This window comes from Centroberyx affinis, unplaced genomic scaffold, assembly GCF_046629955.1.
Source record: "Centroberyx affinis isolate AG114_WGS23_722 - 3 ecotype Tasmania unplaced genomic scaffold, CSIRO-AGI_Caff_v1 ptg003126l_1, whole genome shotgun sequence".
Taxonomy (NCBI): Eukaryota; Metazoa; Chordata; class Actinopteri; order Beryciformes; family Berycidae; genus Centroberyx; species Centroberyx affinis.
Window position 1 is genome coordinate 83,879 of NW_027281188.1, and position 22,161 is coordinate 106,039.

The following is a 22,161-nucleotide window of genomic DNA, read 5'->3' on the forward strand; positions in this document are numbered from 1 at the left end:
GACAGAATTTAATTGAATTGAGAGAGACAGACAGACAGAGATAGAGAGAGAGACAGACAGAGAGAGAGAGATAGAGACAGACAGACAAAGATAGAGAGATAGACAGACAGAGACAGACAGCGAGAGAGAGACAGAGAGAAAGAAAGAAAGAAAGAAAGAAAGGAAGAAAGAGAGAAAGAAAGAAATGAATGCAGACACAGAGAGTGATAGAGAGAGACAGACAGATAGACAGAGAGAGATAGAGAGAGAAACAGACAGACAGCGAGAGAGAGAGAGAGACAGACAGAGAGAGAGAGACAGAGAAACAGAGAGAGATAGAGAGAGACAGAGAGAGAGAGACAGAGACAGAGACAGAGAGAGAGAGACAGAGAAACAGACAGAGAGATAGAGAGAGACAGAGAGAGAGAGAGAGAGAGACAGAGACAGAGACAGAGAGAGAGAGACAGAGAAACAGACAGAGAGATAGAGAGAGACAGACAGAGAGAGAGAGACAGACAGACAAAGAGAGAGAGAAAGACAGACAGAGACAGACATAGAGAGAGAGAGACAGACAGACAGACAGAGAGAAGAAAGAAAGAGAGGAAGAAAGACAGAAAGAAATGAATGCAGACAGAGAGATAGAGAGAGACAGACAGAGAGAGAGATAGAGAGACAGACAGACAGAGAGAGATAGAGAGAGAGACAGACAGACCGACAAAGAGAGCGAGAAAGACAGAGACAGACAGAGAGAAAGAAAGAAAGAAAGAAAGAAAGAAAGAAAGAAAGAAAGAAAGAAAGAAAGAAATGAAAGCAGGGTTCCCACCATGGCCCTGAAAATTCAGACTTTTCCACAACTTTCCAGTCTGTCCAAAAGTCAACAGTCCTTTCAGGTGTTAAAAGACCCTATCCTCATACAACTACCATCAGTCTGATACACTTAGTATGCTGCATAATATGAATTTACCCCATAAAGATGCCAGGTTTTATGTATTACCTCATCAAGATGTTATGCAAGCCTAAAAACTCGGTCAACTCTTATCCTGCAAAAAAAAAAAAAAAAAAAAAAAAAAAAATCTGTGTAAACTGATTTTCGGAGGGTTTACCTTCCACTACATCCATGTTGTACATGCACAAACTTGCTTTTACCGGAGTATTAGTATCCATTAGTCCCTTAGCAATACAAGTACACTTGTCACGCTGATAAAAAAAAAAAAAATCATTCTCATTCTGTGCGGGCGAGTCTGAGAAATAAGATAAAGTGAGGAAATCTACAGCCTGCTGATCTTTCTCGTTGCTTTTTGCGGGGGAAATTCGGGCAGCTAAATTGGGTTATATGTGTGTGTGTGTGTGTGTGTGTGTGTGTGTGTGTGTGGAGGGGATTTGTAACAACTTTATTACTCCCTCGATTTGACTGTCTCCTCGCTGTGAACTGTGAATAGATAGAGACACACACAAAACACACACACACACGAACGGTCCCTCTTATGCTACCACTTCGGATAATTGCTCACCCCCCCCCCCCCCCCCCCCCCCCCCCCCCACTCCGCCGCTGACGGAAACATAAAAAAAAAAAAAAAAAAAGCCCTCTCGGAAACTTTTAATACTTTTCTTTCGCCCTCGTGAACGGAGGTGATCCACTTTGCGGCGTGACTTTTCCGCCAGCGATTGAGACAAGAGTGTGTGTTTTTTCGCCGGAGACGGGAAGGAATGGAGGAGGAGGAGGAGGAGGAGGAGAAGCGGAAGATAAGAGCGAGGATTTCCTACAGCGGTCGGGAGAGGAAAATAATACCGAGAGCGCGCTGCCAATTTCATAAGCGCTGTGTGACTCAGAGGTGATGTTGGTTCTCCTGTGTGAACCCCGTGCACCTGGACACAAACACACACACACACACACACACACACAAGGAGTTTTGAAAAACATTAGAAGGACAATGTGTCGCCTCACCTCTGATCTGCCTTAGGCATTAATATAATTACAGATGCCAAGATGGGAAGGGCTTTGGAATTAAGATGTATAGCTGATCAAAATCGACCTTGACTGTGAAATGGGAGGATTAGCGTTGAAGAACATTTCCTTGGCAGCTCCAACGGTGTGTATGATGCGTTTGTGTGTGTGTGTTGTGACATTATAGAGAAGAAACAGAGAGCTGTCAGTATTCTTACTTCATATAGAAGCTGTCAGGGAGAGTGAGTAATGATGCTGATGACTCACTGCCAAGCTAACCTTGACTCCCGACTCTAGGTATCGGATTAAAATGTCACGGTTGGCTTTTCCCGCGCTTCTCGAATTGACAGACAAGAGGAGATAAAGGCCGCGGCTCGTGGTTTATGTGTTCTTTAAAAGCATGCGTTTTTTTTTGCGTGACATTACGGGATAATTCTGACAGGAGAAATGATTCCGAGGTAACGGGAATCTGGGGCAATCTGGCGGTGATGACGCGTCGTTCAAAGTCGGGTTAGACCAGTGGTTCCCCACCTTGTGCCATGAAGGTCCAAGAGTCTGCAGGTTCTTGTTCAAACTGGAACACTTTCGCGTGGTGTCCAGCCCCCATGAATCACAGTCTGTAGCACTTTATGAATTTGCATGCGTGGGCGGTGTTACCGGTGGCATACGGTCTTGGAGTCCACACCGGTGTTATCAGCTCCACACCGGGAATACCGTTATTTTGTATTTTGTAAAATAAAAGCACATATTCAGAGCTTCCATGTTCAAGTTAGGCTACTAAATAATAAATGGACATACTAACAACATACTGGTCACTAATATCTGAACACTAATATGACAGATTAGGGTGAATAGGATTCATTATTTGTCCTTACCTAGTGACAGTAATGTGTCCAGTACAATCCAATGGGAGCCTAAAGAAGGGCAATATGCCAGAATCTGCACTGCACTCACATTAACTCCCTGAGTGTTGAGCAGTGTTATAAATCGCTGATTAAAAAGTGTTACCGTTTACAAATGCCGTTAATACAGTTTGGAGAGGAATTTTAAGTTTCACTTTCATCGTACTGACACTGACTTTGATAGCGCTTAGACCCTCTAGTGGCAACAGGTGGTATAACCGGTATGGCCGGTGTTGAGGAGGGAAACGACACCGGTGTCAAAATGGCACCACTGTGACAACTCTAATGCGGACTCATAGGGGTCTGAAAGCAAGCCTATCCACTGGCAGTTAATTCGGAACAGTTACTGACCGACAAACCTGATTGGATGGTGGATGTAGGCGGGACAAGCCTACTTATGACCTTACAGAGTGTGACAACAACTACCAAAATGGTAGCGCCGGCAAAGGAATTGGATGATAGCGAGTTAGATTTAGAGAATTCATCAGTCCTTAAAAAACTTAAATGGCACCGATGAATTAAAACAGGAACAATCAGTATGTTTAAAAGCTCGGAAGTGAACGCCACTGTGATTGTTGTTCGCTCTGAGGCGTTTCCAGATTACGTCAATCTGCTTTGCTACTGTGATTGGTCAAAGATTTTGATAACTGACAACTAACAACGACCAATCGGCTGGGGCGAGAAATTACGCCAGTGAATCAGTGGTGGATAGGCTTGTGTTCAGACCGCTATGAATCGCCATGAAAATTCAAAAAGTGCTAAAGACTGCGATTCATGGGGGCTGGACACCAGGGGCCGGATTCACCAATATGTTCTTAAGATAGATCTTAAGAAATGACATAAGAGGAAATTTTAGGAAGTTCTTAAGAAGGCTCTTAGTGTAATTCCTCAATATTTTCTTCGTAACAGTCTCATTTCTTACGAATATCTTTAATTTTCCTACTTAAGAACTTCTCAAAAAAGGGCCTAAATTAATTCTGATTAATACACTTTAGGCTTACTACCATTGAGGCTAGGAGACAAGGCTAAGAGGCAGGTCAAGGGCTGTCTTAAAGTTAAGAAAAAAATCAAGAACAAATTTGAGAACTTTCATTTCAAGAATATTATTTATTCATAAGTTTTTTCTTAGAAAGAAACATAAGAAGAAAGTTAAGAAAATATATAAGAACTGTTTTTGAGAATAGCATTTTTTCCTATTTTTTTTCTTAAGACTAAAGTAAAGAAAAAAATGGCACTTGAGAAGATTTTTTTTCTTAAGAGGGTTTTGTGCATCCAGCCCCAGCCAACAATAGCAGCTGATTTCATTAACCTGCTCTCTGATTGAAGGTCTGTTAATCAGTGAAATCAGCTGCTGCAGTGATTGGTTGGAATGGAATTCTGCAGACCCTTGGGCCTCGATGGCACATGGCTCAGAACCACCACGTTAGACCAATATATTGGTTTGCGGATATATCAGGCTGATATCGAGCTTTTATTAAAGTCACAATGAAATGAAGAATGACTTTTTCACCTTGTTCGCTAATTCTCCATATCATAACACATGCTTATTTAACAATAAATTCCCCAAATATTACAAAAACCTTTAACTTGTATTTTTATACCAAAATCCCATTATTTTTACACATTGGTTGTGTCCTGGTGGCTGGAATTTATAGCTCAAGATTATGCACGAAGCATTTCACAGTCCAATGCTTCACCAACTAGTTCTTCTGAGTCACTTTCAATGTTTGCTCTGATCCAACCTGCCCACTTTTGAACAGTCCCTCCTCACATTATGCATAAATCTTGGTTCAAAGTATAGTAATCTTAGTTCCAGGCTTTTCTGGAAGGACCCTGATAAAGAACCAGTTGAAGTTAGTGTTAGTATAGGCCTATGTTCCAGGATAAATATATTTGTAGAAGTGCTGTGTGTGGCTGTACATGTTTTCATATAAACTGAAATATTTTCTTAAAAATGCCCTTCTTGGAGTAGTTATCATAGGTTATTAATTACGCTCCGGTGAACTCTCAGGATATTTGGCATCTGCATGCCATTTGCTAAGAGAAGGAAAAGACGAGTGCACACTGCCACACTAAAGATAAGCTTCTTTCCTTCTTTAATTCCTCCCTGTTCGTAAAAGCCTTGTTGACTTATTCAACAGTTAGTCAGACAGTCACTTTGCCAAGTTACAGCTAAACATTTTTTTCTCTCCATTCCTCTTTCCTTTCCTTTCCTTATTGATATAGACAAAATGTGAATACAAGAGGAAATCCACCATTTGTTCTGCTCAACTGACCCATGGTCTGACCATGCATGAGCTTGCATATCTGCCCTTTTTCTATATTTGCATATTCTTTCCACATATCCGCATCACACCAATGTGAAATTATGTTAACAAGATTCAGTGATGTATTTAACTGCCTGCCTGGTTTAACAGCTTGTCTTGTTGGCATTATGGTCTGCATGATTTAACAGTCAAATAATACTCTACTACTTTGTTCATGTCAGGTTCCATCACACTCAGCATGCTTCAATGTGTCCACAGACATTGATCTAGTGAAATGTGACCTCCTGGTGCCCAGACATCGTCAAGTTGAGCGATAGTAGGCTCCATGCTGACTCTGATAGTAGGTTCCATGTTAACACTTCAATATGCACTATATTGAGTGCTAGAAGGCCACTGTTTTTGAACATTCTCCTGTTCTTCCAGTCAATATTCTCTGTTCTACTGTTTGTCTCCTCCCCTTATCCACTTTCAACAGAGCACTGACAGATATCTTAGAAGATAAGTTTTCAAAGTGTGAGGCACGCCTCCCCTAGGGGGGAGGCGTGTTTCAAGGGAGGCGGGAACGACATGAGGGAAGAACAGGATGTTTTACCTATGAGTTGTGGAAGGTCTGTCAATCAACACAATGACCTAACTAGGTTAGCTAGCTTGAGATTGCATGCAAACCATGGTAAAAAAAAACATGACACAGGCAGTGCCACAGCCTGAACCTGGAGTGACAATGGGAATCAAAACAAAGCATTGAAAATATAATGAGGTGTACATCGACTTAGGATTTATGTGGATTGGATCCAACGATTTACCTTGCGAGGCAGCTGGATTCGCGAGATCACGATCACTTGAGAATCCATCTTGCCAGGCTTCAAGTTATGCGTTTGTGGCTGAACCACAGCGGTGCGGACCAATCAGCATCCTGTGAGGGCAGCTGGGGGCGTGGCTTAGGTGTGACGACAGCGAGAAGCGACTGTAGTATTGACTGAGTATTTCTTCGTTGAAAGAAGAGCAAAGAACGACACTGAAGGCTTTTCCGGATGGAAAAGATGTTTTCGCTCTCCTCCCGACTGGCTTCGGCAATCTGATCTGATTGGTTGAAGTTAGCCCGTGATAGACGGTGATAGACAGATGGTTCATCCAATCACCTGCCAAGTGCCTGCCCTTTTCCAAACAGTTTCCAAGGACGGCTTCCCAGATGGTTCTGTGTAACAAACCATCTGGTGAGTCAGGTTATCCAACGATGCTCCATGACCATAATGTGTGGTTTGCCAAGAGGTCCTGGCTAATGACAGCATGAGGGCTACAAAACTCTGCTGACATCAACTAATCACACTGAGCTAGCGACAAAACCCCCAGAGTTTTTCAAAAGGAAACTCGAGGCATTAAGAGGACAGAAGACAGTAGTTGAAGAATTCAGCAAAGTTAATGTCAAGGCCACAGAGGCTTCATATCGGGTCGAATTAGGCATTGCATAATACTGCAGAAACATTAGTCCTGCCAGCAACCAAGGAGATGTGTTCGGTATTGACGGCTAAGCTAGACTCTATTGCACTTTCCAACAATACTGTGGCTCGCCCCATTTCAGACATGGCATTAGATGTGAAGGAGCAGGTACTAGATAGCATTCGGGAGAGCCCCTACTTCGCTCTGCAGAATGACAAATCCACTGACACGGCTCAGCTGCTTGTATATTAGAGCCGTGGACATCCATGGGGAATTTTTATTCTGTTGTCCTCCGCTCACACCCACTACTGGTGAGGACATTTTCGACACTTTGAATGATTTTGTGAGAGAGAACGGGATTGACCGGGCGTGATGCTGTGGCATGTAGTGATGAGGCGAGGTCGATGACGGGCCGTCAAAGTGGTCTCATTACCAGGGTGCAAGTGGCTCCAGCCGTTGTTCGGACCCCCTGCATAATACATTGCCAGGCCTTGGCCGGCAAGAACATGCCAGAGGAGCTGCATGCTGTCCTAAACGGAACTGTCAAGATTGTCACCCTGATCAAAGCACGCGCCCTAAATGCCTGTCTATTCTCCATCCTATGTGAGGAAAACGGGGGGCGAACCACAAACAGCTGCTTCGGCACGCTGAAATCCGCCGGCTGTCTCGGGGCGAGGTCCTAACCCACCTCTGGGATTTGTGGTGACAAGTCCTGCTTTTCCTCTCAGATGACAACTCCCCATTGCTCCAGCCCATACAAGATATGAACCATGCCGTGCTATCTCTCAGATATTTTTTGTTTGCGTGAATGCACCGGATATATCTTTGCAGGGAAATGAGTGCAATGTGGTTTTGGCACATGAGCGGGCATCTCCATCTGAAAAGAGGCTGGACCCGTGGGCTACCCGTATGGAGCACGGATCCATGGAGATGTTTCCCACCTTGGAAGATGTCATGCAGCGGGCAGAGCTGTCAGTGGTCACCATACGACGTGTGGTCACTGAGCATCTGAGGGGGATGGGTCAGCAGTTCGCAGATTATTTTGCAGAGGAGACCGTGAAGAATCACCGCGAAGAATCACGTAATCCATTCATGTTCAAGCCAGAAATGAGTGACGGACCATTCAAGATCAAGAGGCTTCCATCGGATACTTTTGGCTGTCTGTGGAGAACAAATTCCCCAAGCTTACGTCCACTTACCTGTGCGAGTCAGGATTTTCTCCCTTGACTTGTATTAAGAACAAGAACCATTCAAAGCTTCGGGTGGAAGATGGCCTTCGTTAGTTCCTGTCATCAGTGCAGCCAGGAATTCATCACATGCACACAACTAGGAAGCAGATCCATCCACGGTTATCCCATTGTTTTCTGAAGCAAGCTCCACTGCCTTCTTCGAATATCAAGGGAATCACTGGCTCCAGCTGTAGAAACCTCACTTACATGCAACATTATGTAAAACCAAATCACACTAACCACAGCGTCAGAAACCACTGGGAATACATAAAAGCAGTTTGGAGAAACACTGACAAGCTGCAGGCTACATGAGAACTTTTCACTCCATTTTCAATCAGAGATAGGCCTACATTATCTATTTTTACTCACAGTTTTCACCTCATAATGGAGTTGAGATCAAGAAGACCCTGAACGTCAAGAATTGTCTACCAGGCTTTGTACTAGGGCTGAAGAGGGCCTCTCTGTGAATGCTGCTGCCTGTGTCTCTGTGTGTGTGTGTGTGTGTGTGTGTGTGTGTGTGTGCACGTGTGTAATATTAAATCAGTCAGGCTCAGGCTTGTTTTGACTAGTCGTTTGGATAATTGATCTTAATTGATTTGCAATAGATATTTGCAGTTCCTTTGCTGCATCATGTGTATTTGCTGTCACATATTTCTTCTGATTCCCAAATCCATGTCATTGATAAATACAAATGTTTCCACCTATTTCATACTGAATATGTATTAATATTTTGATATTTTGTTATATTCACATATATACATTTATATACAGTGTATATTTCATATCTAGATATAATGTTCATATGAGAAATAATCTGTACTACTGCTGTTTTTTGCACATTTCTCTTATATTTCCCATTATATGTGCATTCTATTTAATATTTAGAAATTGTCAGTAACCTATGTTTATATTGCCCAAATTTGTTATATCCTTGTTTATATTCTATTTTTCTATTATAATCTATTATTCTTTGCTGTTATACCAACCCAATTAATTTTTTACCTTATCTAACTGAACAAAGTGTGTGTGTCTGTGTGTGTGTGTGTGTGTGTGAGAGAGAGTGTGTGTGTGTGTGTATGTGTGTGTGTGTAAATTTAGGTATATAAGCAAGCATGTCAGTTTATGCATGTACTGTAGGTATCCAATTAGTTGATCATGTGTGTAGATTTGTAATTACATGTATTTCTGTATTTACTGATGCAACAATTCATCTAGTTATTATTACCCTGGATTTAAAGTTTTGGTCTAAATGCGGTTTCAGAGGCTTTTCCAACCTGCCAAGAATAAAATGCTGGATACTGAATACTTGGAATTTTTTGGTAAATGGTCATATTTAGAGACATGGCCAAAAGTATGTGGACACCCCTTCTAGTTAGTGGATTAGTCTATTTCAGCCACACCCATTGTATATAAAATCAAGCACACAGCCATGCAATCTCCATAGACAAACATTGACAGTAGAATGGGCCGTACTGAAGGGCTCAGTGACTTTCAGCGTGGCACCATCATAGGGTGCCACCTTTCTAACAAGTCAGTTTGTCAAATTTCTGCCCTGCTAGAGCTGCACCGCTCAACTGTAAGTGCTGTTATTGTGAAGTGGAAACATCTAGGAGCAACAACTTGCCTGAGTCCAGACCTTTGAATCTGCCCACTCCACCGAGTTGACTGATTCTGGTCTGGCATCGTGACATGAAACAGCGGTTTCTCGGTTGAAAAATGATCGGTCCAATGAGCGCCGGGGGGGGGACTAATGATTAGCCAATCAGCGCCACGGGCGGGACTACCGCCGTTGTCAAGCTGTTGTTGAACCAAGGAGGAGTAATAACAACAATGGGGACCGCTATAGACAAGATAGACGCTGCTATCGAGGCTGTTCTAAATTGATTAAAAGTACCAATTACTTTGAAATCCGAAATACTTTGTTTTTACTTCGCTCCGTGTTGTCAAAGATGCTCTATACTTTCTGAACCGTCTCTGGTGTTGTCACGGCTACGCATCAGTGTCGACTTAAAATGACGTTAGATTCAGGCGGATACGTTGGCCTCTAGTGATTGGTTAGGGAAAATCGAATCCCCCTCCCCCACGGAAATCGGTTAGTGTGGAGGCAATGTCAGACTGAAGATGGAAACGGAGTGGAACGAGTTGACAATTCTGTCTGATATCAGGCAAAGCAACAACAGCTCAGGCGCAAAGTGGTAGACCGTACAAGACTCACAGAACGGGACCGCCGAGTGCTGAAGCGCATAACGTGTACGAATCATCTGTCCTCGGGTTGCAACACTCACTACCGAGTTCCAAACTGCCTCTGGAAACAACGTCTGCACGAGAACTGTCCGTTGGGTGCTTCATGAAGTGGGTTTCCATGGCCGAGCAGCCGGCTTGGACTCTGGAGCATTCTCCTGGCATCCTCCGGACCCCGTGCACAAAGCGAGGTCCATACAGAAATAGTTTTGTCGAGATCGGTATGGAAGAACTTGACCGGCCTGCGCAGAGCCTTGACCTCAACCCCGTCCGACACCTTTGGGATGAATTTGAACAGCGCCTGCGAGCCAGGCCTAATCGCCCCGACATCAGTGCCCGACCTCACTAATGCTCTTGTAGCTGAATGGAAGCAAATCCCCGCAGCAATGTTCCAACATGTAGTGGAAAGCCTTGCCAGAAGAGTGGAGGCTGTTATAGCAGCAAAGGGGGGGACCAACTCCATATTAATGTCCATGATTTTGGAATGAGATATTCAATGAGCAGGTCCATATACGTACATGTAGACATGTTTTTTTCATCATCCTTTAGATTGTACTGTATATACAGTACTATGCAAACGTCTTAGGCACCCTTGATTTTTTAATATAAATTTTAAGATGTTTATTTATCTGCATTAGTGTGTCAGTAGACTGCTCTTTATAGTAACATTTTTGATATTTAGAAACTTTTCATTTCATTATTTTTGAAAGCATCTTCGTTTGACGGATTTATTTTTTTTACATGTGCCGAAGACATTTGCACAGTACTGTATGTGTGTTTGTGTGTATGTGTGTGTTCCCCACCACCTACCTTCAGGTTGTGCTGCCTGGTGTGCTCCAGGTCCTGCATTGCGCAGCAGTGGGCCTCCTGCAGGCGCTGCTGTCTTCTCTGGTGCTCCGTCTGCAGCTCGTCCAGCTGCAGCCTCAGGTGCTCCCTCTCCTGGCTGAACTGGTGCTGCAGCTGCTGCAGCGACGACTGGGACTGGGACAGCTGCATCTCCAGGCTCTGCTTCAACAGGGAGATCTAGGGAGGGACGGACGGAGCGAGAGACAGAGAGAACAATGAGTGCACGGACTTCGGAGCCGCCGCTGAACTGTGGCTGAGAGAGGTATGGAAGGACAGATGGAGGGAGCAGGTTGGACTGGTGTTGTGCAGGTGACTGGGACTGGGACGCCTTTACTCCTCCAGCCTCTGCTTCAATATTCATATCAACGCACACATACACAAATACTTAGAAAGAAAGGGATGGGGATAGGGAGAGAAAGGGAGAAGTGAGAAGAATAAGTGAATTCAGGCGGTCTCTAGGGAGTTGCTTCTCCATGCAGCAGAGAGTTTGAGGAAGAGGGTAAAGAGGGGGTGTTTTTCAATTAGACTTGAACAAACATTATCACATTAAGGGGTCTAGAGCTTTTTCAAGCCTCCAGTAATTCATTTTCTTTCTCCTTTTAGAAGTAAATTTTGTTAGCAATTCCAGCCGGTACGCCAGTAAGCTTTGGCTGATGTTGCAGTGCAATTCATTTAGCTCTGCGTGTAAAAATGGAATCACCAGAGACATTTCATAGGCACAACTTGTCATAATACATTGTCAGGAAGAAGCAGCACAATGTGCCAAAGTAGTTTCTCTGGTCATGCAGGGACAATGGATGAACTGGGTGAGTGTAAAGAAGAAGAAGCTTAGTTGGAAAGAACTTTGGAATATGGAGGCATCTAGGATTAGATTGATTATTAGAGCAACCTGTGATGTGCTGCCATCACCAAACCCACCCAAACCCTCAACCAGTTGCTAGATGCAGACCCCACATGTCCTCTGTGTGCAGAAACAGCAACAAATTGACATATGCTGTCAGGATTCAAAGTTATTCTTGTCCAAGGAGAATGTACTTGCTGCCATAACCAAATGAAGTTATTATTTTAACTATAGTTCAGGGACAAGACCACACCTCAAGCACACATTCAATTTCCTGCTCCACCCTATTTAAACGCACCTAACCATGACCTTTTCTCTCTCTCGTATGTCTCAGTTCTCTCACCCCCCCCCCAACCCCTTGCTCTTCTCTCTCAGTACAGGAACCACAAGGGGATATGATGGAGCCAAGAAGACTCCCCATCAGCGAGACAGTGCCCCCACCCTGAGTCTCAATTCCCTGGTTCCTCGATCTAACCATCGACCCAACTCAATCAATCCCCTCGATTCATCCCTTCATCTCGACCCCTGATTCATCCCTCCACCCTCGACCCTTGTTTCATCCCTCCATTCTCGACCCCTCTTTCCCTCAATAAACCATCTAAATACATCTCATAGTGGCGTGGTCTTTGTTAGTGAAGTGTTCGTTAACCATAACCAACTGAGAGCAAACAAAGAAATGAATTCTTTACCTTTCGAGAGAGAACCCAATGCATCAAATTGGCTTTGTACGTGAAAGGGAATAAGTCACGTGACATCTGATAAAAGGCAGAGAGCTTGAAATGTCACATGTGGTGTAGGTGTTAATAAATTCAAACACGTTGGGAGCAACTTTCAGTGTGTGGATTTTGCTTTTGTTCGATGCTTTGTATTCTGTCCATCACCTGATTAATATCGGGGAGCCTAGGGATTGGTAAATGTGAGCAGACACAGACATCTGCCTTATACAGCCCCACCAGGGATAGTCAGCACCAGCCTAAGACCAGACCTAGCTTTGAGTTGTCTTCTTTTATAGCTTACTGTGCTATAGGAAGATGAGATGAAGAGGTAGATGAAACGTACACAGTAAAAGGAAGACGCTTAGATGCTGTGAGCTAGCAGCTAAGGCTTGGGAGGCAAGGCTTGAAAGCCAGGGTGCACCCTGTGGAATTCGGGTGGTGTAGGTTTACTAGTTTACTCAGGGAGTTTAAGATTCATGGTCAGGGATTGTAGCAGGCAACAAAGTAAGCTTCTAAAGCAACCAAAAAGAGATCAGCCAGTGGCACCGTCTCAAAAGAAGTAACATCAGTTGGGTTTGGAAAGTGTTTGGAAAGTTACATTATGACTGAAGGCCAAGTTACACTTCTGCGTCAAAATGCCGCCGTAGGTGTCTATTGTGGTGCGAGCATTTATAGTTCTGCGTTGGCGATTCTGCGTGTAGACCACAAAAACGCTAGATGTCAGTGGCGTGCTTTGCTGGCACATAAGTAATAACAGAAGTAGTAGTGTTTACATTCTCTGAAATTCACGTTCTGGGATATTCCTCACCACAAATTCAATGACATCGGGTAATCTTTATAATTTGGAGATGAGGCGGCGTACAAATGAACACAGTTGCAAGCCTCCACAGCTCGTCTCTCTTCGATCTGCTCCATGTTGTCTTCACTATCGGCAGATGAACTGGATACAGTTAGGAGGAAATACGAAGTGGAGCAATCATAGTTGTTGCATTTTTGGGGAGATGCACGTACGCTCCGCCGGCACCGCAAAGACTTAATGCCGTAGCTGTGGCGACACTTCAAGATAGAAGGATAAATTGGCCTTAAGGAGTTATGTATCGTACGTTAGTATACCTATATTAGCAGAAGTGAATGGTCATACACCATTCTCAGCTCCAAGTATTATTGTTTTACACAATCTCTGAACCCATCGTCTATCGGTCTGACGACGATTAGACTCTGGGGGTGACGGCCAATATTTCAGGGTTTCCGGTGTAGCCAACAGACATCCGGGCCAAGACTTCCTCTTCCGTGAGCCGGTCATTGTTTACAGTCCGATTAGCAACTTGAGACGCGAGAATGGAGTTGAAGTTGAGAGACGACGTCTCATATGCAGATATCTGTTTATAGAGATTAACTGAAATGTCGTGTGGACCTAAAACACCTACAAAAAGTATCAATGTTTGCGTATTTTGTTTGTTTGTATCCATTCTCACGTCTGAAGTTGCTAATCAGACTGTAAACAATGACCAGCGCACGGAAGAGGAAGTCTTGGCCCGGATGTCCGCTGGCTACACCGGAAACCCCGAAATATTGGCCCCCAGAGTCTAACCGATTCGTCGTCAGACCGATTTCTGAGATCGTGTTTACATAATTAAGCTCACTGTTTGCTGATTCAATCCAGTTTCTGGACTTCTGAGTAGGCCGTTTCAAGCTGTTTAAAAGCCAGTAGGAACTATCCTATTGTTGTTCAGACTAATGTTTGTTGTTGAGGTTGGAAGTAATTGGGTGTCAGTATTGAGGGGGCTGGTCCTGGGATGTCAGAACTTCTTGCTGACCCTTCTGCAGGTGTTGTGGCCCTAACTCAAATATTCAAGCTAGGTTTCTACATAGGTGCTTACCTTAAACAGCACAAGGGATAGACACTGTATTGGTAAATATTGCTTACAAGGCTTTAGGCTTAACATGGAAAAGTTGTTGCTCGCTACCCATAGCCTCGCATATTTAATTTCATTAAGCAACAACAACACTGACACTGATATTTACTATGCCAGACCTCTGCCAGCAAACTACTGGCAGGCTGCTTCTTTTCACAACTCCGTGCTACACACTGTCAAGGTTAGACATTTAAGGAATACCCTGACATCATATCTTTGAAAATCATACCTACTCACCAAGGTTATTATAATTTTGCATTTTTCATTAGATTTTACTTTTATTTCGTTTTGACTTTTTGGTTTTAATTTCAGTTTAGTTTTAATTAGTTTTTAAAGCGGGTTTGCTAGTTTAGTTTAGTTGTTATTTTTTGAAAATGCTTAGTTTTAGTTTAGTTTTTATTAGTTTCAGTGTTAGCTTTAGTCTTTTTTTGTAATATGGGGTATTTGTCAGGGGCGAGATTCAAAAATGTAAAAAAAAAAATTGACAAAAGAAAATTGGAAGATAGATTTCATATCCACCCAAAATACTAGGCTTATGTATGAAATAAATTGACAAAGACAAAAACTAAAGACATTTTCTCTATAATTTTAGTTTATTTTAGTTAGTTTTGTAAACACACAATACAGTTTCAGTTAGTTATCGTTTTTCTCTAAAGCCTCGTTTTTATTTTTATTTCAGTTAACGAAAATGTTTTTTCACACTTACTTTTCGTTAATGATAATAACCTTGCTACCCACACACCAAAGCATCAATGGCACTGAACTGACAATCTGTTAAAATACAGGATGTTTGAACGACACCGTACCGTCACTTGATTTCCAAACTGCGTCTTTTCTGGATGCATTTCCATCCACGAAAATGACGCTGATGATGCTTCGACTTGACACTTGCTTAAATAAATACGGTTCCGCGCTGAAGGAGATGCTGTTGTCACTGCGTGGGAGAAGACGGACCGCAAGGCAGCAGCTGATGAAAACGCCATGCAGGAGAATGAACATAAATAGAGCCGTCGAAAGTGTTTGTGTGTGTGTGTGTGTGTGTGTGTGTGTGTGGGTGCGCGATGACCACAGGAGAGCTTAATCACGCTACATTAATATTACTGAGAGCTCATTAGCGACAGCAGCCTGCTGCTCTGCTCCGGTGTGGATCACCGCAACGCTGAATAATGAGTGTGTGAGTGAGTGTGCGCGCCACTGTGGAAGGAAGAAATAAGTCAGTCTAGCACAGACAGGAGTTCTTGCAAGGGAAACACGAGGCTTTGAACAGCGGCAGTTGCTCTTGTTGCCTCCCTCATCCACTCTCTCTCTCTCTCCCCATTGATTTTTTCACCATCAGTGTAATTACAGCCCATTGGACTACAAGCTGTAGGCATCTGGCATATTGTGTCAGGAGAGATCCCCCAGACCTAGCTGAAGATTAAAACCATCTTTAACCAAGTAAATGGGGGATAACTCCGCTAAAGCTCTTCTAAGTCCGGGACTAGACTTTGGTGTCAGGGAAACCGGCTCTTCGTTTGCTTTCTCTGCTGACTTTCATTTTTTCCTCTCCTCTCTTATGTTTCTTTTTAGAATTTCTAACGTCTTGGATTTTAAAAGAAGCATGAATATGCAATGAACGCCTCAGCACGGCGTCATTATTCCATTCATCTGTAACACTTCTATGTTGTGAAACTATGTGAATACGTGACACTTGAGAAAATGATATCCGATGATATCTGCATATAAATATGTTTCCGTTTCCTGGTTTTGTTCCAACCCTCGTAAGCCGAGGCGTTTTGTGTTTGTTATGTCTTAGTGGATTTTCGAGGTGAACCCTTATATTCGCAATATGTACGATACACAGTTCCAATGTGCACTGATAAATGACTGGGATGATTCATAACTGGGCGGCGAAACTGAGGGAAGGAGAAAAAGCAAGGCGAGAATCCATACCCATCACCTAGGAATCAATACAAGCTGTTCAGGCACAATGCCTCCCGATCACCAGGCACTGACACACACAATAACAGGAGGTGTGATGCTCACTCACCGGCAGAGCACAGCCATCATCACAGCATGTGTGTGTGTGTGTGTGTATGTGGGTTTGACCGATGTGGGCTATTGAAGGTCGATACCGATATATATGGGTTTTTTTTACAGACTGTTAAGTAAAATCCTTCCACTCCAAACTGGAATGATTTCTTTGGTCAGACATGTAATACATGGGAAATAATAACAATAATAGTAAAAACATATTTATTCTGCTGTTTTTTGGCTTGCTTGTCATTTTAGAAGTTGGTCATTTTAGAAGAGATTTTTGTCTTTCTTTTATTTTAATGTTATTTTAATGCAATGCAATGGTTTTAACCCATTCACTGTTTTCAATTAATTTATTGTTTTAATCAATGCATTTGATGTAAAGCAGTGGTTCTCAACGTGGGGTCCGGGGGCCACCAGGGGTCCTTCAGGGGGTTCCAAGCGGTCCCCAGAAAATTGATGAATTGTTAAATTTCACCATTATTTCATTTACAAGAAGTGAACACAATTAGAGAATGTAGAAAAATGACTGTTTTGATCATAGTTTCTCTGTTATCTCTCTACCTACAATACAGATAGTCGTGGAATTCTGGACAAAATCATATCTGACAATAAATATATTTTCAGATTTGGGTTCGAGAGACAAAATATCATCAAATGATTGATTGACTGATTGACTTTATTCAATAAATTAAAATACAATGTTCAAATGTATATACAGTACAAAAATTCATCAGGATATCGCAATAAAGTCACATGACTTATTTCCATTGCGGTCCTGAGGTCTAGGCTAGGAGGCAGGCAGGAAAAGGGAGTGACATGTATATACTACTAATATCCCATTTTTACACTAAAACACCTAAAAAAAAATTAAAAAAACACACCTGAAAAAAACTGGGGGTCCGTGGCCCTAATGTGGACTAAATTAGGGGTCCTTGATATGAAAAAGTTTGAGAATCACTGATGTAAAGCACTTTGAGTTACATTCTATGTATGAATGGTACGATACAAATAAATAAACTTAAAATCACACAAGCTGCGGTCAGGGAGGAAGCTCTATAACATCAGAAGTGGACCACACTGACTGGTCTGATATTGATCAGTGAGGCCCAGTATCAGCCCCATATATCGGTCAAACCCGTGTGTACGTGCATCAAAAGCAATCAGCAAGGCCCTCTCGCTCTATCACCGGCAAAGCCCACTTCTCCCAATGAAAGCAAAAGGTTACAATGGTCTTTGAAGGAGGACAGCACATCATTTCTGAGCTCCTCTCAGAGAAGGCGATGCCATCAGAGCCGGTCATTCACATTCTGCCCAGGTGTCTGACACCATGCTTCAAAACAAACACTCTAGGGAGGGAGAAAGAGCTGAAAGCTATTTCTGTATACTGAATGATACGATCCAGTGCAATGTTTTAATATTTTACAGAGGTTTTGTAGAGGACTAGCAGGATAATAATAGGCTAAAAGAAAGCAATCTTGACTTCATCTACACTACTTGGGATTCCATCCAAATATGTTTTTTCTGAATTACGAGGTATTGAATTAGACGGACTGAATGGGAAATGGCAAAATTCAATATAATTTTTGTAAACGTTTTTACATTCGCTTGAAGTGGAGAAAGTTTTTTTGTTGATATTGATATATCATATAATATATTATATAATATTATGCGCTAAATTGTGCGCTAAACTGCAAACTTACAATAAGGGTACATTAATTAAGGGTTAGTTAATGCTTAATAAGCATTAACTAACCTTAACTAATGTGTCTGGTAATAATTTACTAATGGTGTTCATGTTAACTAAGGTATTAATTTATACATTATTTAATAGTTTATAAAGATGACTATTAAATAATGTATAAATTAATACCTAACATGAACACCATTAGTAAATGATTACCAGACACATTAGTTAACTGTTAATAAAGGGTTAGTTAATGCTTATTACGCATTAACTAACCCTTAATTAATGTACCCTTATTGTAAAGTGTTACCTATATGTGTATAGTGCTGTATTGTATGATATAATATGTCTGATCACAGACTGAATATGAGTGTCTTGTAAGCCCATGTGGGCTGGACTTCTTTGAAGTACGACACTTAAATAAAAGCAATCATCATCACCATCATATCATGCGTTATTTCTAACATGTATGACCATTAGTTGGTACGTTAGAATATCATATGTGTTATTTCTAACATGTACAAGTCTCGATCGTGGTTGTATGACCATTAGCTGGTGTATCAGAATATCACTAAGTGCATTTCTTTGTTTTTGTCTACTGACAGCATGAAATATGGCCAACATTAGTTGACACTAACGAAGGCGTTATACCTCATTAAGGTAGAATCTCAATCAATTTGAGCCCTTTTTTTATTTAGTGAGGATAAATCTAGGCAGGAGTCGACCATGCTGTTAAGGTCAATTGCCTCCAAATCCAGATTGTGCCCTAAAAAGCTTGGTCACCCTGAAGGTAAAGGGTCCTGTGCCCGGGCTGCACAAAAACTCTTAGTTAAGTTTCTAAGAGTTTAAAGTACTCTCTTTAAGGATCACCTTAAACTCAAGTGAGTTGCACAAAACCCACTTATCTCCCTGCTCAGGGAATGTCCTTAGATAAATCTTGACCTTGGTATTATAAGGTTCTATCTGACTTTTTTGTCAAAACTGAGTTAGTCGCATGAACCTATTCTTTGAGTGCCTGTTGGCATATGTGTGGTGTTACTTTTTGAAAATAATGATTTTTGAGTCTGTAATTTCTAAAACAAAAGGACCCATCTCCATTTAACTCAATGGATGCTGAAAATTTTGAAGCTCAATATCTCAGAACTATCCTGAAGGCAGACAGAACCTTATAATTCTAAGCTCACAAAATCTGCAGATAAGGAAAGATCCTTAAGTCATCATTATATTATTGCTGATGGGTTACACAAAGCCCCTTAAGGGCATTTCCTTTCCTTAAATGTTAAGGTGCCTCACATGGTCTCTGAAGTATTTGGGCCACTTTTATATTGCTATTATTTTCCAATTAATTTATATTACAGTCAGGCTGATCTTTCTTGTTAGCAAGATTTAAATTCACTGAGCTACTGTAACAGCTTGTTCAGTGCATTTTTCCCATTAGCTAGCTTGCAGCCAGTCAGTTTCTAGTACACAAAAATGCTAAATAGTCTGGATTAAATAAATGTGTATGACATGGTTTTGTGTCACAGAAATGTAGACCTTGATGAAATTGCAAGGGGAGTTGCGAGTTTTATAGATGTTGCAAAACAATAGCGATCTCTTTTGAGCCTCCCGGGATCGCCCAGAACGTCGGTTTCCATGGTAACGGGGGACTCGTGTTACAGCTGAAACTACTGTAAAATGCTAAATACCAGCCCTTAGCTGAGGAGATCATTTTAGGGGCTTCATGCAACGCTCCTAACGAAACAAACTGAAGTTGGACACCTAAGATTTTTCATGCAACTGGGCACTGGTTCATAAAATGACAAAACTGCAGCCAACTCTATTAATTGTAAATTTGTTATCAACCTGCAACCTGCTGTCCTGGTTGAATATTACTGTCATTATGGGACACTGTAATGAGTTTCAATAAAGTTTTATTAGGCAGAAAGGCCAGTCTGAAGTGACAGAATGTATGGAAACCGCACAGAGGTGGGGCAAACTCAAACTCTAATTGGGTTCCATCATACTTGTAGGCTTGTGTGTGTGTCTGTGTGTGTGTGTGTGTGTGTTGTAGTTCAACCATGAACCCCAGCAACATGTTTGAAGTTGCCTTTAAATAACTGGCCTGTAAAATTCAAAGGGCTGTCACAAACAAACAGAGCCCTGGGAGAGAGAGCGCTGGTTGGGATTTGGCTTGGTGGCAGCCAGTGGCAGAGACGGCCTGGATTACAGCCTCTCCTTTCTCTCTTTCATCATGCGCTTTGATGGGGGTGCCATGGAGCAAACAGCTACCACACACACACACACACACACAAACACGCACACAGAGGAGTGTGTCCTATATCTATCTATATCCTCACTGTTTTGTAGGTGCAGTGGATGTATGTATCAGTGACTGTACCGCTAAGTCTCTTCTGCATTGTTTCCTGAACTGGCAGCAGAATTGATAGATATAGGATTTTGTCTCTCAGACCCAAATCTGAGAATATTTTTTAATGTTAGATATGATTTTGTCCAGAATTCCATGACTATCTGTATTATAGGTAGAGAGATAACAGTCAAACTATGATCAAAACAGCCATTCTTCTACATTCTCTAATTGTGTTCTTGTAAATGAAATAATGCTGAAGTTTAACAATTCATCAATTTGCTGGGGACCCCCTGGAACCCGCTCAAGGACCCCTGGTGGTCCCCGGACCCCACGTTGAGAACCACTGCTCTAACGTCCGCTAGGGCCCGGCTCCAAAAAGACTCCAAACCGCCCCAACTCCATGCAAGTCAATGGGACCACAACCCAACTTCTCACTAAAAATACAAAGTCAATACATTTTTTCGAGAAGAGGTTATGGTCTCAGTAGCTAATTTCACTTCTTCTAATGTGTGTCCATACCCAAAATGTCTCTCAGACCCAAATCTGAGAATATTTTTATTGTTGGATATGATTTTGTCCAGAATTCCATGACTATCTGTATTGTAGGTAGAGAAATAACAGAAACTATGATCAAAACAGTCATTCTTCTACATTCTCTAATTGTGTTCACTTCTTGTAAATGGAATAACGCTGAAGTTTAACAATTCATCAGTTTGCTGGGGACCCCCGGGAACCTCCTCAAGGACCCCTGGTGGTCCCCCAGACCCCACGTTGAGAACCACTGGTCTACGGAATACACACATCTCTCGGCCACAGTCTTACCTGTTCCAGCAGGTCCTCCACTTTCCTCTGCCAGCTCTCCCTGGCATTGCCCAGTTCCTGCTCCTTGCTCTGGGCCAGCTGAGCCAACGCCAAGGCTTTGTCCTCCTCATGATCCTCCCTCAGCTCCTCACGCAGCTTCTTACATTCCTGCCTACGGGACGACACACACACATTTTCATTTTACACATTTTAGGCGGAACTAGCTTTAATTACTACATCACCCACATTACAAGCCACCAAACACAAGGAGTGCAAAGCTTAGGGAATGAGTGCCTTTATAATATTCCTGTGACCATGTCAAGTTTATTTCGATAGAAGACTTTTTAGTGGTCATAAATTGTTAGTGTTTTTTAATTATATGACCTGTTGATTCATACATTTTAAAAATACAATATCATTAACTCACTATAGCGGATGTAGCAAGGTTTATTTTTGGAACTATTTCATGTGAGCAAACATGCATTCATCCGCTGGGTAGTGATTTTTTGATGTACACAGTCTCCCACCACCCACCACCTTCACTTCCTATGGAAACAGGGAAAGTAGTCCCTGCTAGTTTGAAACATTATGTTTGCATCATATTTCCTGTAAATTTTACCAGACTTAGCCACATATCATTTGAGATTACATACCATTCAGCTTTAAGGCCCATTCACATCTAGAGCGATAAATATAACTATAAACTATAACTGTAAACTATAACAATTGATGCTCAAGCATTCACGCTCCAATGATATTGTTTTATCGTTTTCAAAAGATATGATAGATAGGTCTAAATGTGGCATAGCGCTTTAGCCCTCAGCAGGTCAGGTTGGCCAGCACATGATGCTGTTTTCTTAGTTAGCTAGATAACTAGCAAATACTCTAGTTAGCGAGTTAACTAGCTTCCAAGTCAGTAAACACAATTTAATGCTAATCCCAAGTGCTCTTCCAATCCCGACCCATCTGCCACGTTACTTTTCAACAT

General features: G+C 42.2%; 1 protein-coding gene across 1 annotated transcript in view; it reads right to left on the minus strand.

The window, feature by feature from the left end:
* Positions 1-22,161, minus strand: part of LOC139659498 (protein FAM184A-like) — a gene marked incomplete at its 5' end in the record, with an annotated part of 86,044 nt that overhangs the window by 49,273 nt on the left and 14,610 nt on the right. The window contains 2 exons of the mRNA XM_071537792.1: positions 10,811-11,023; positions 21,195-21,345. Coding sequence (XP_071393893.1) covers positions 10,811-11,023; positions 21,195-21,345 — 364 coding nt within the window. The remainder of the gene's footprint in view (positions 1-10,810; positions 11,024-21,194; positions 21,346-22,161) is intronic.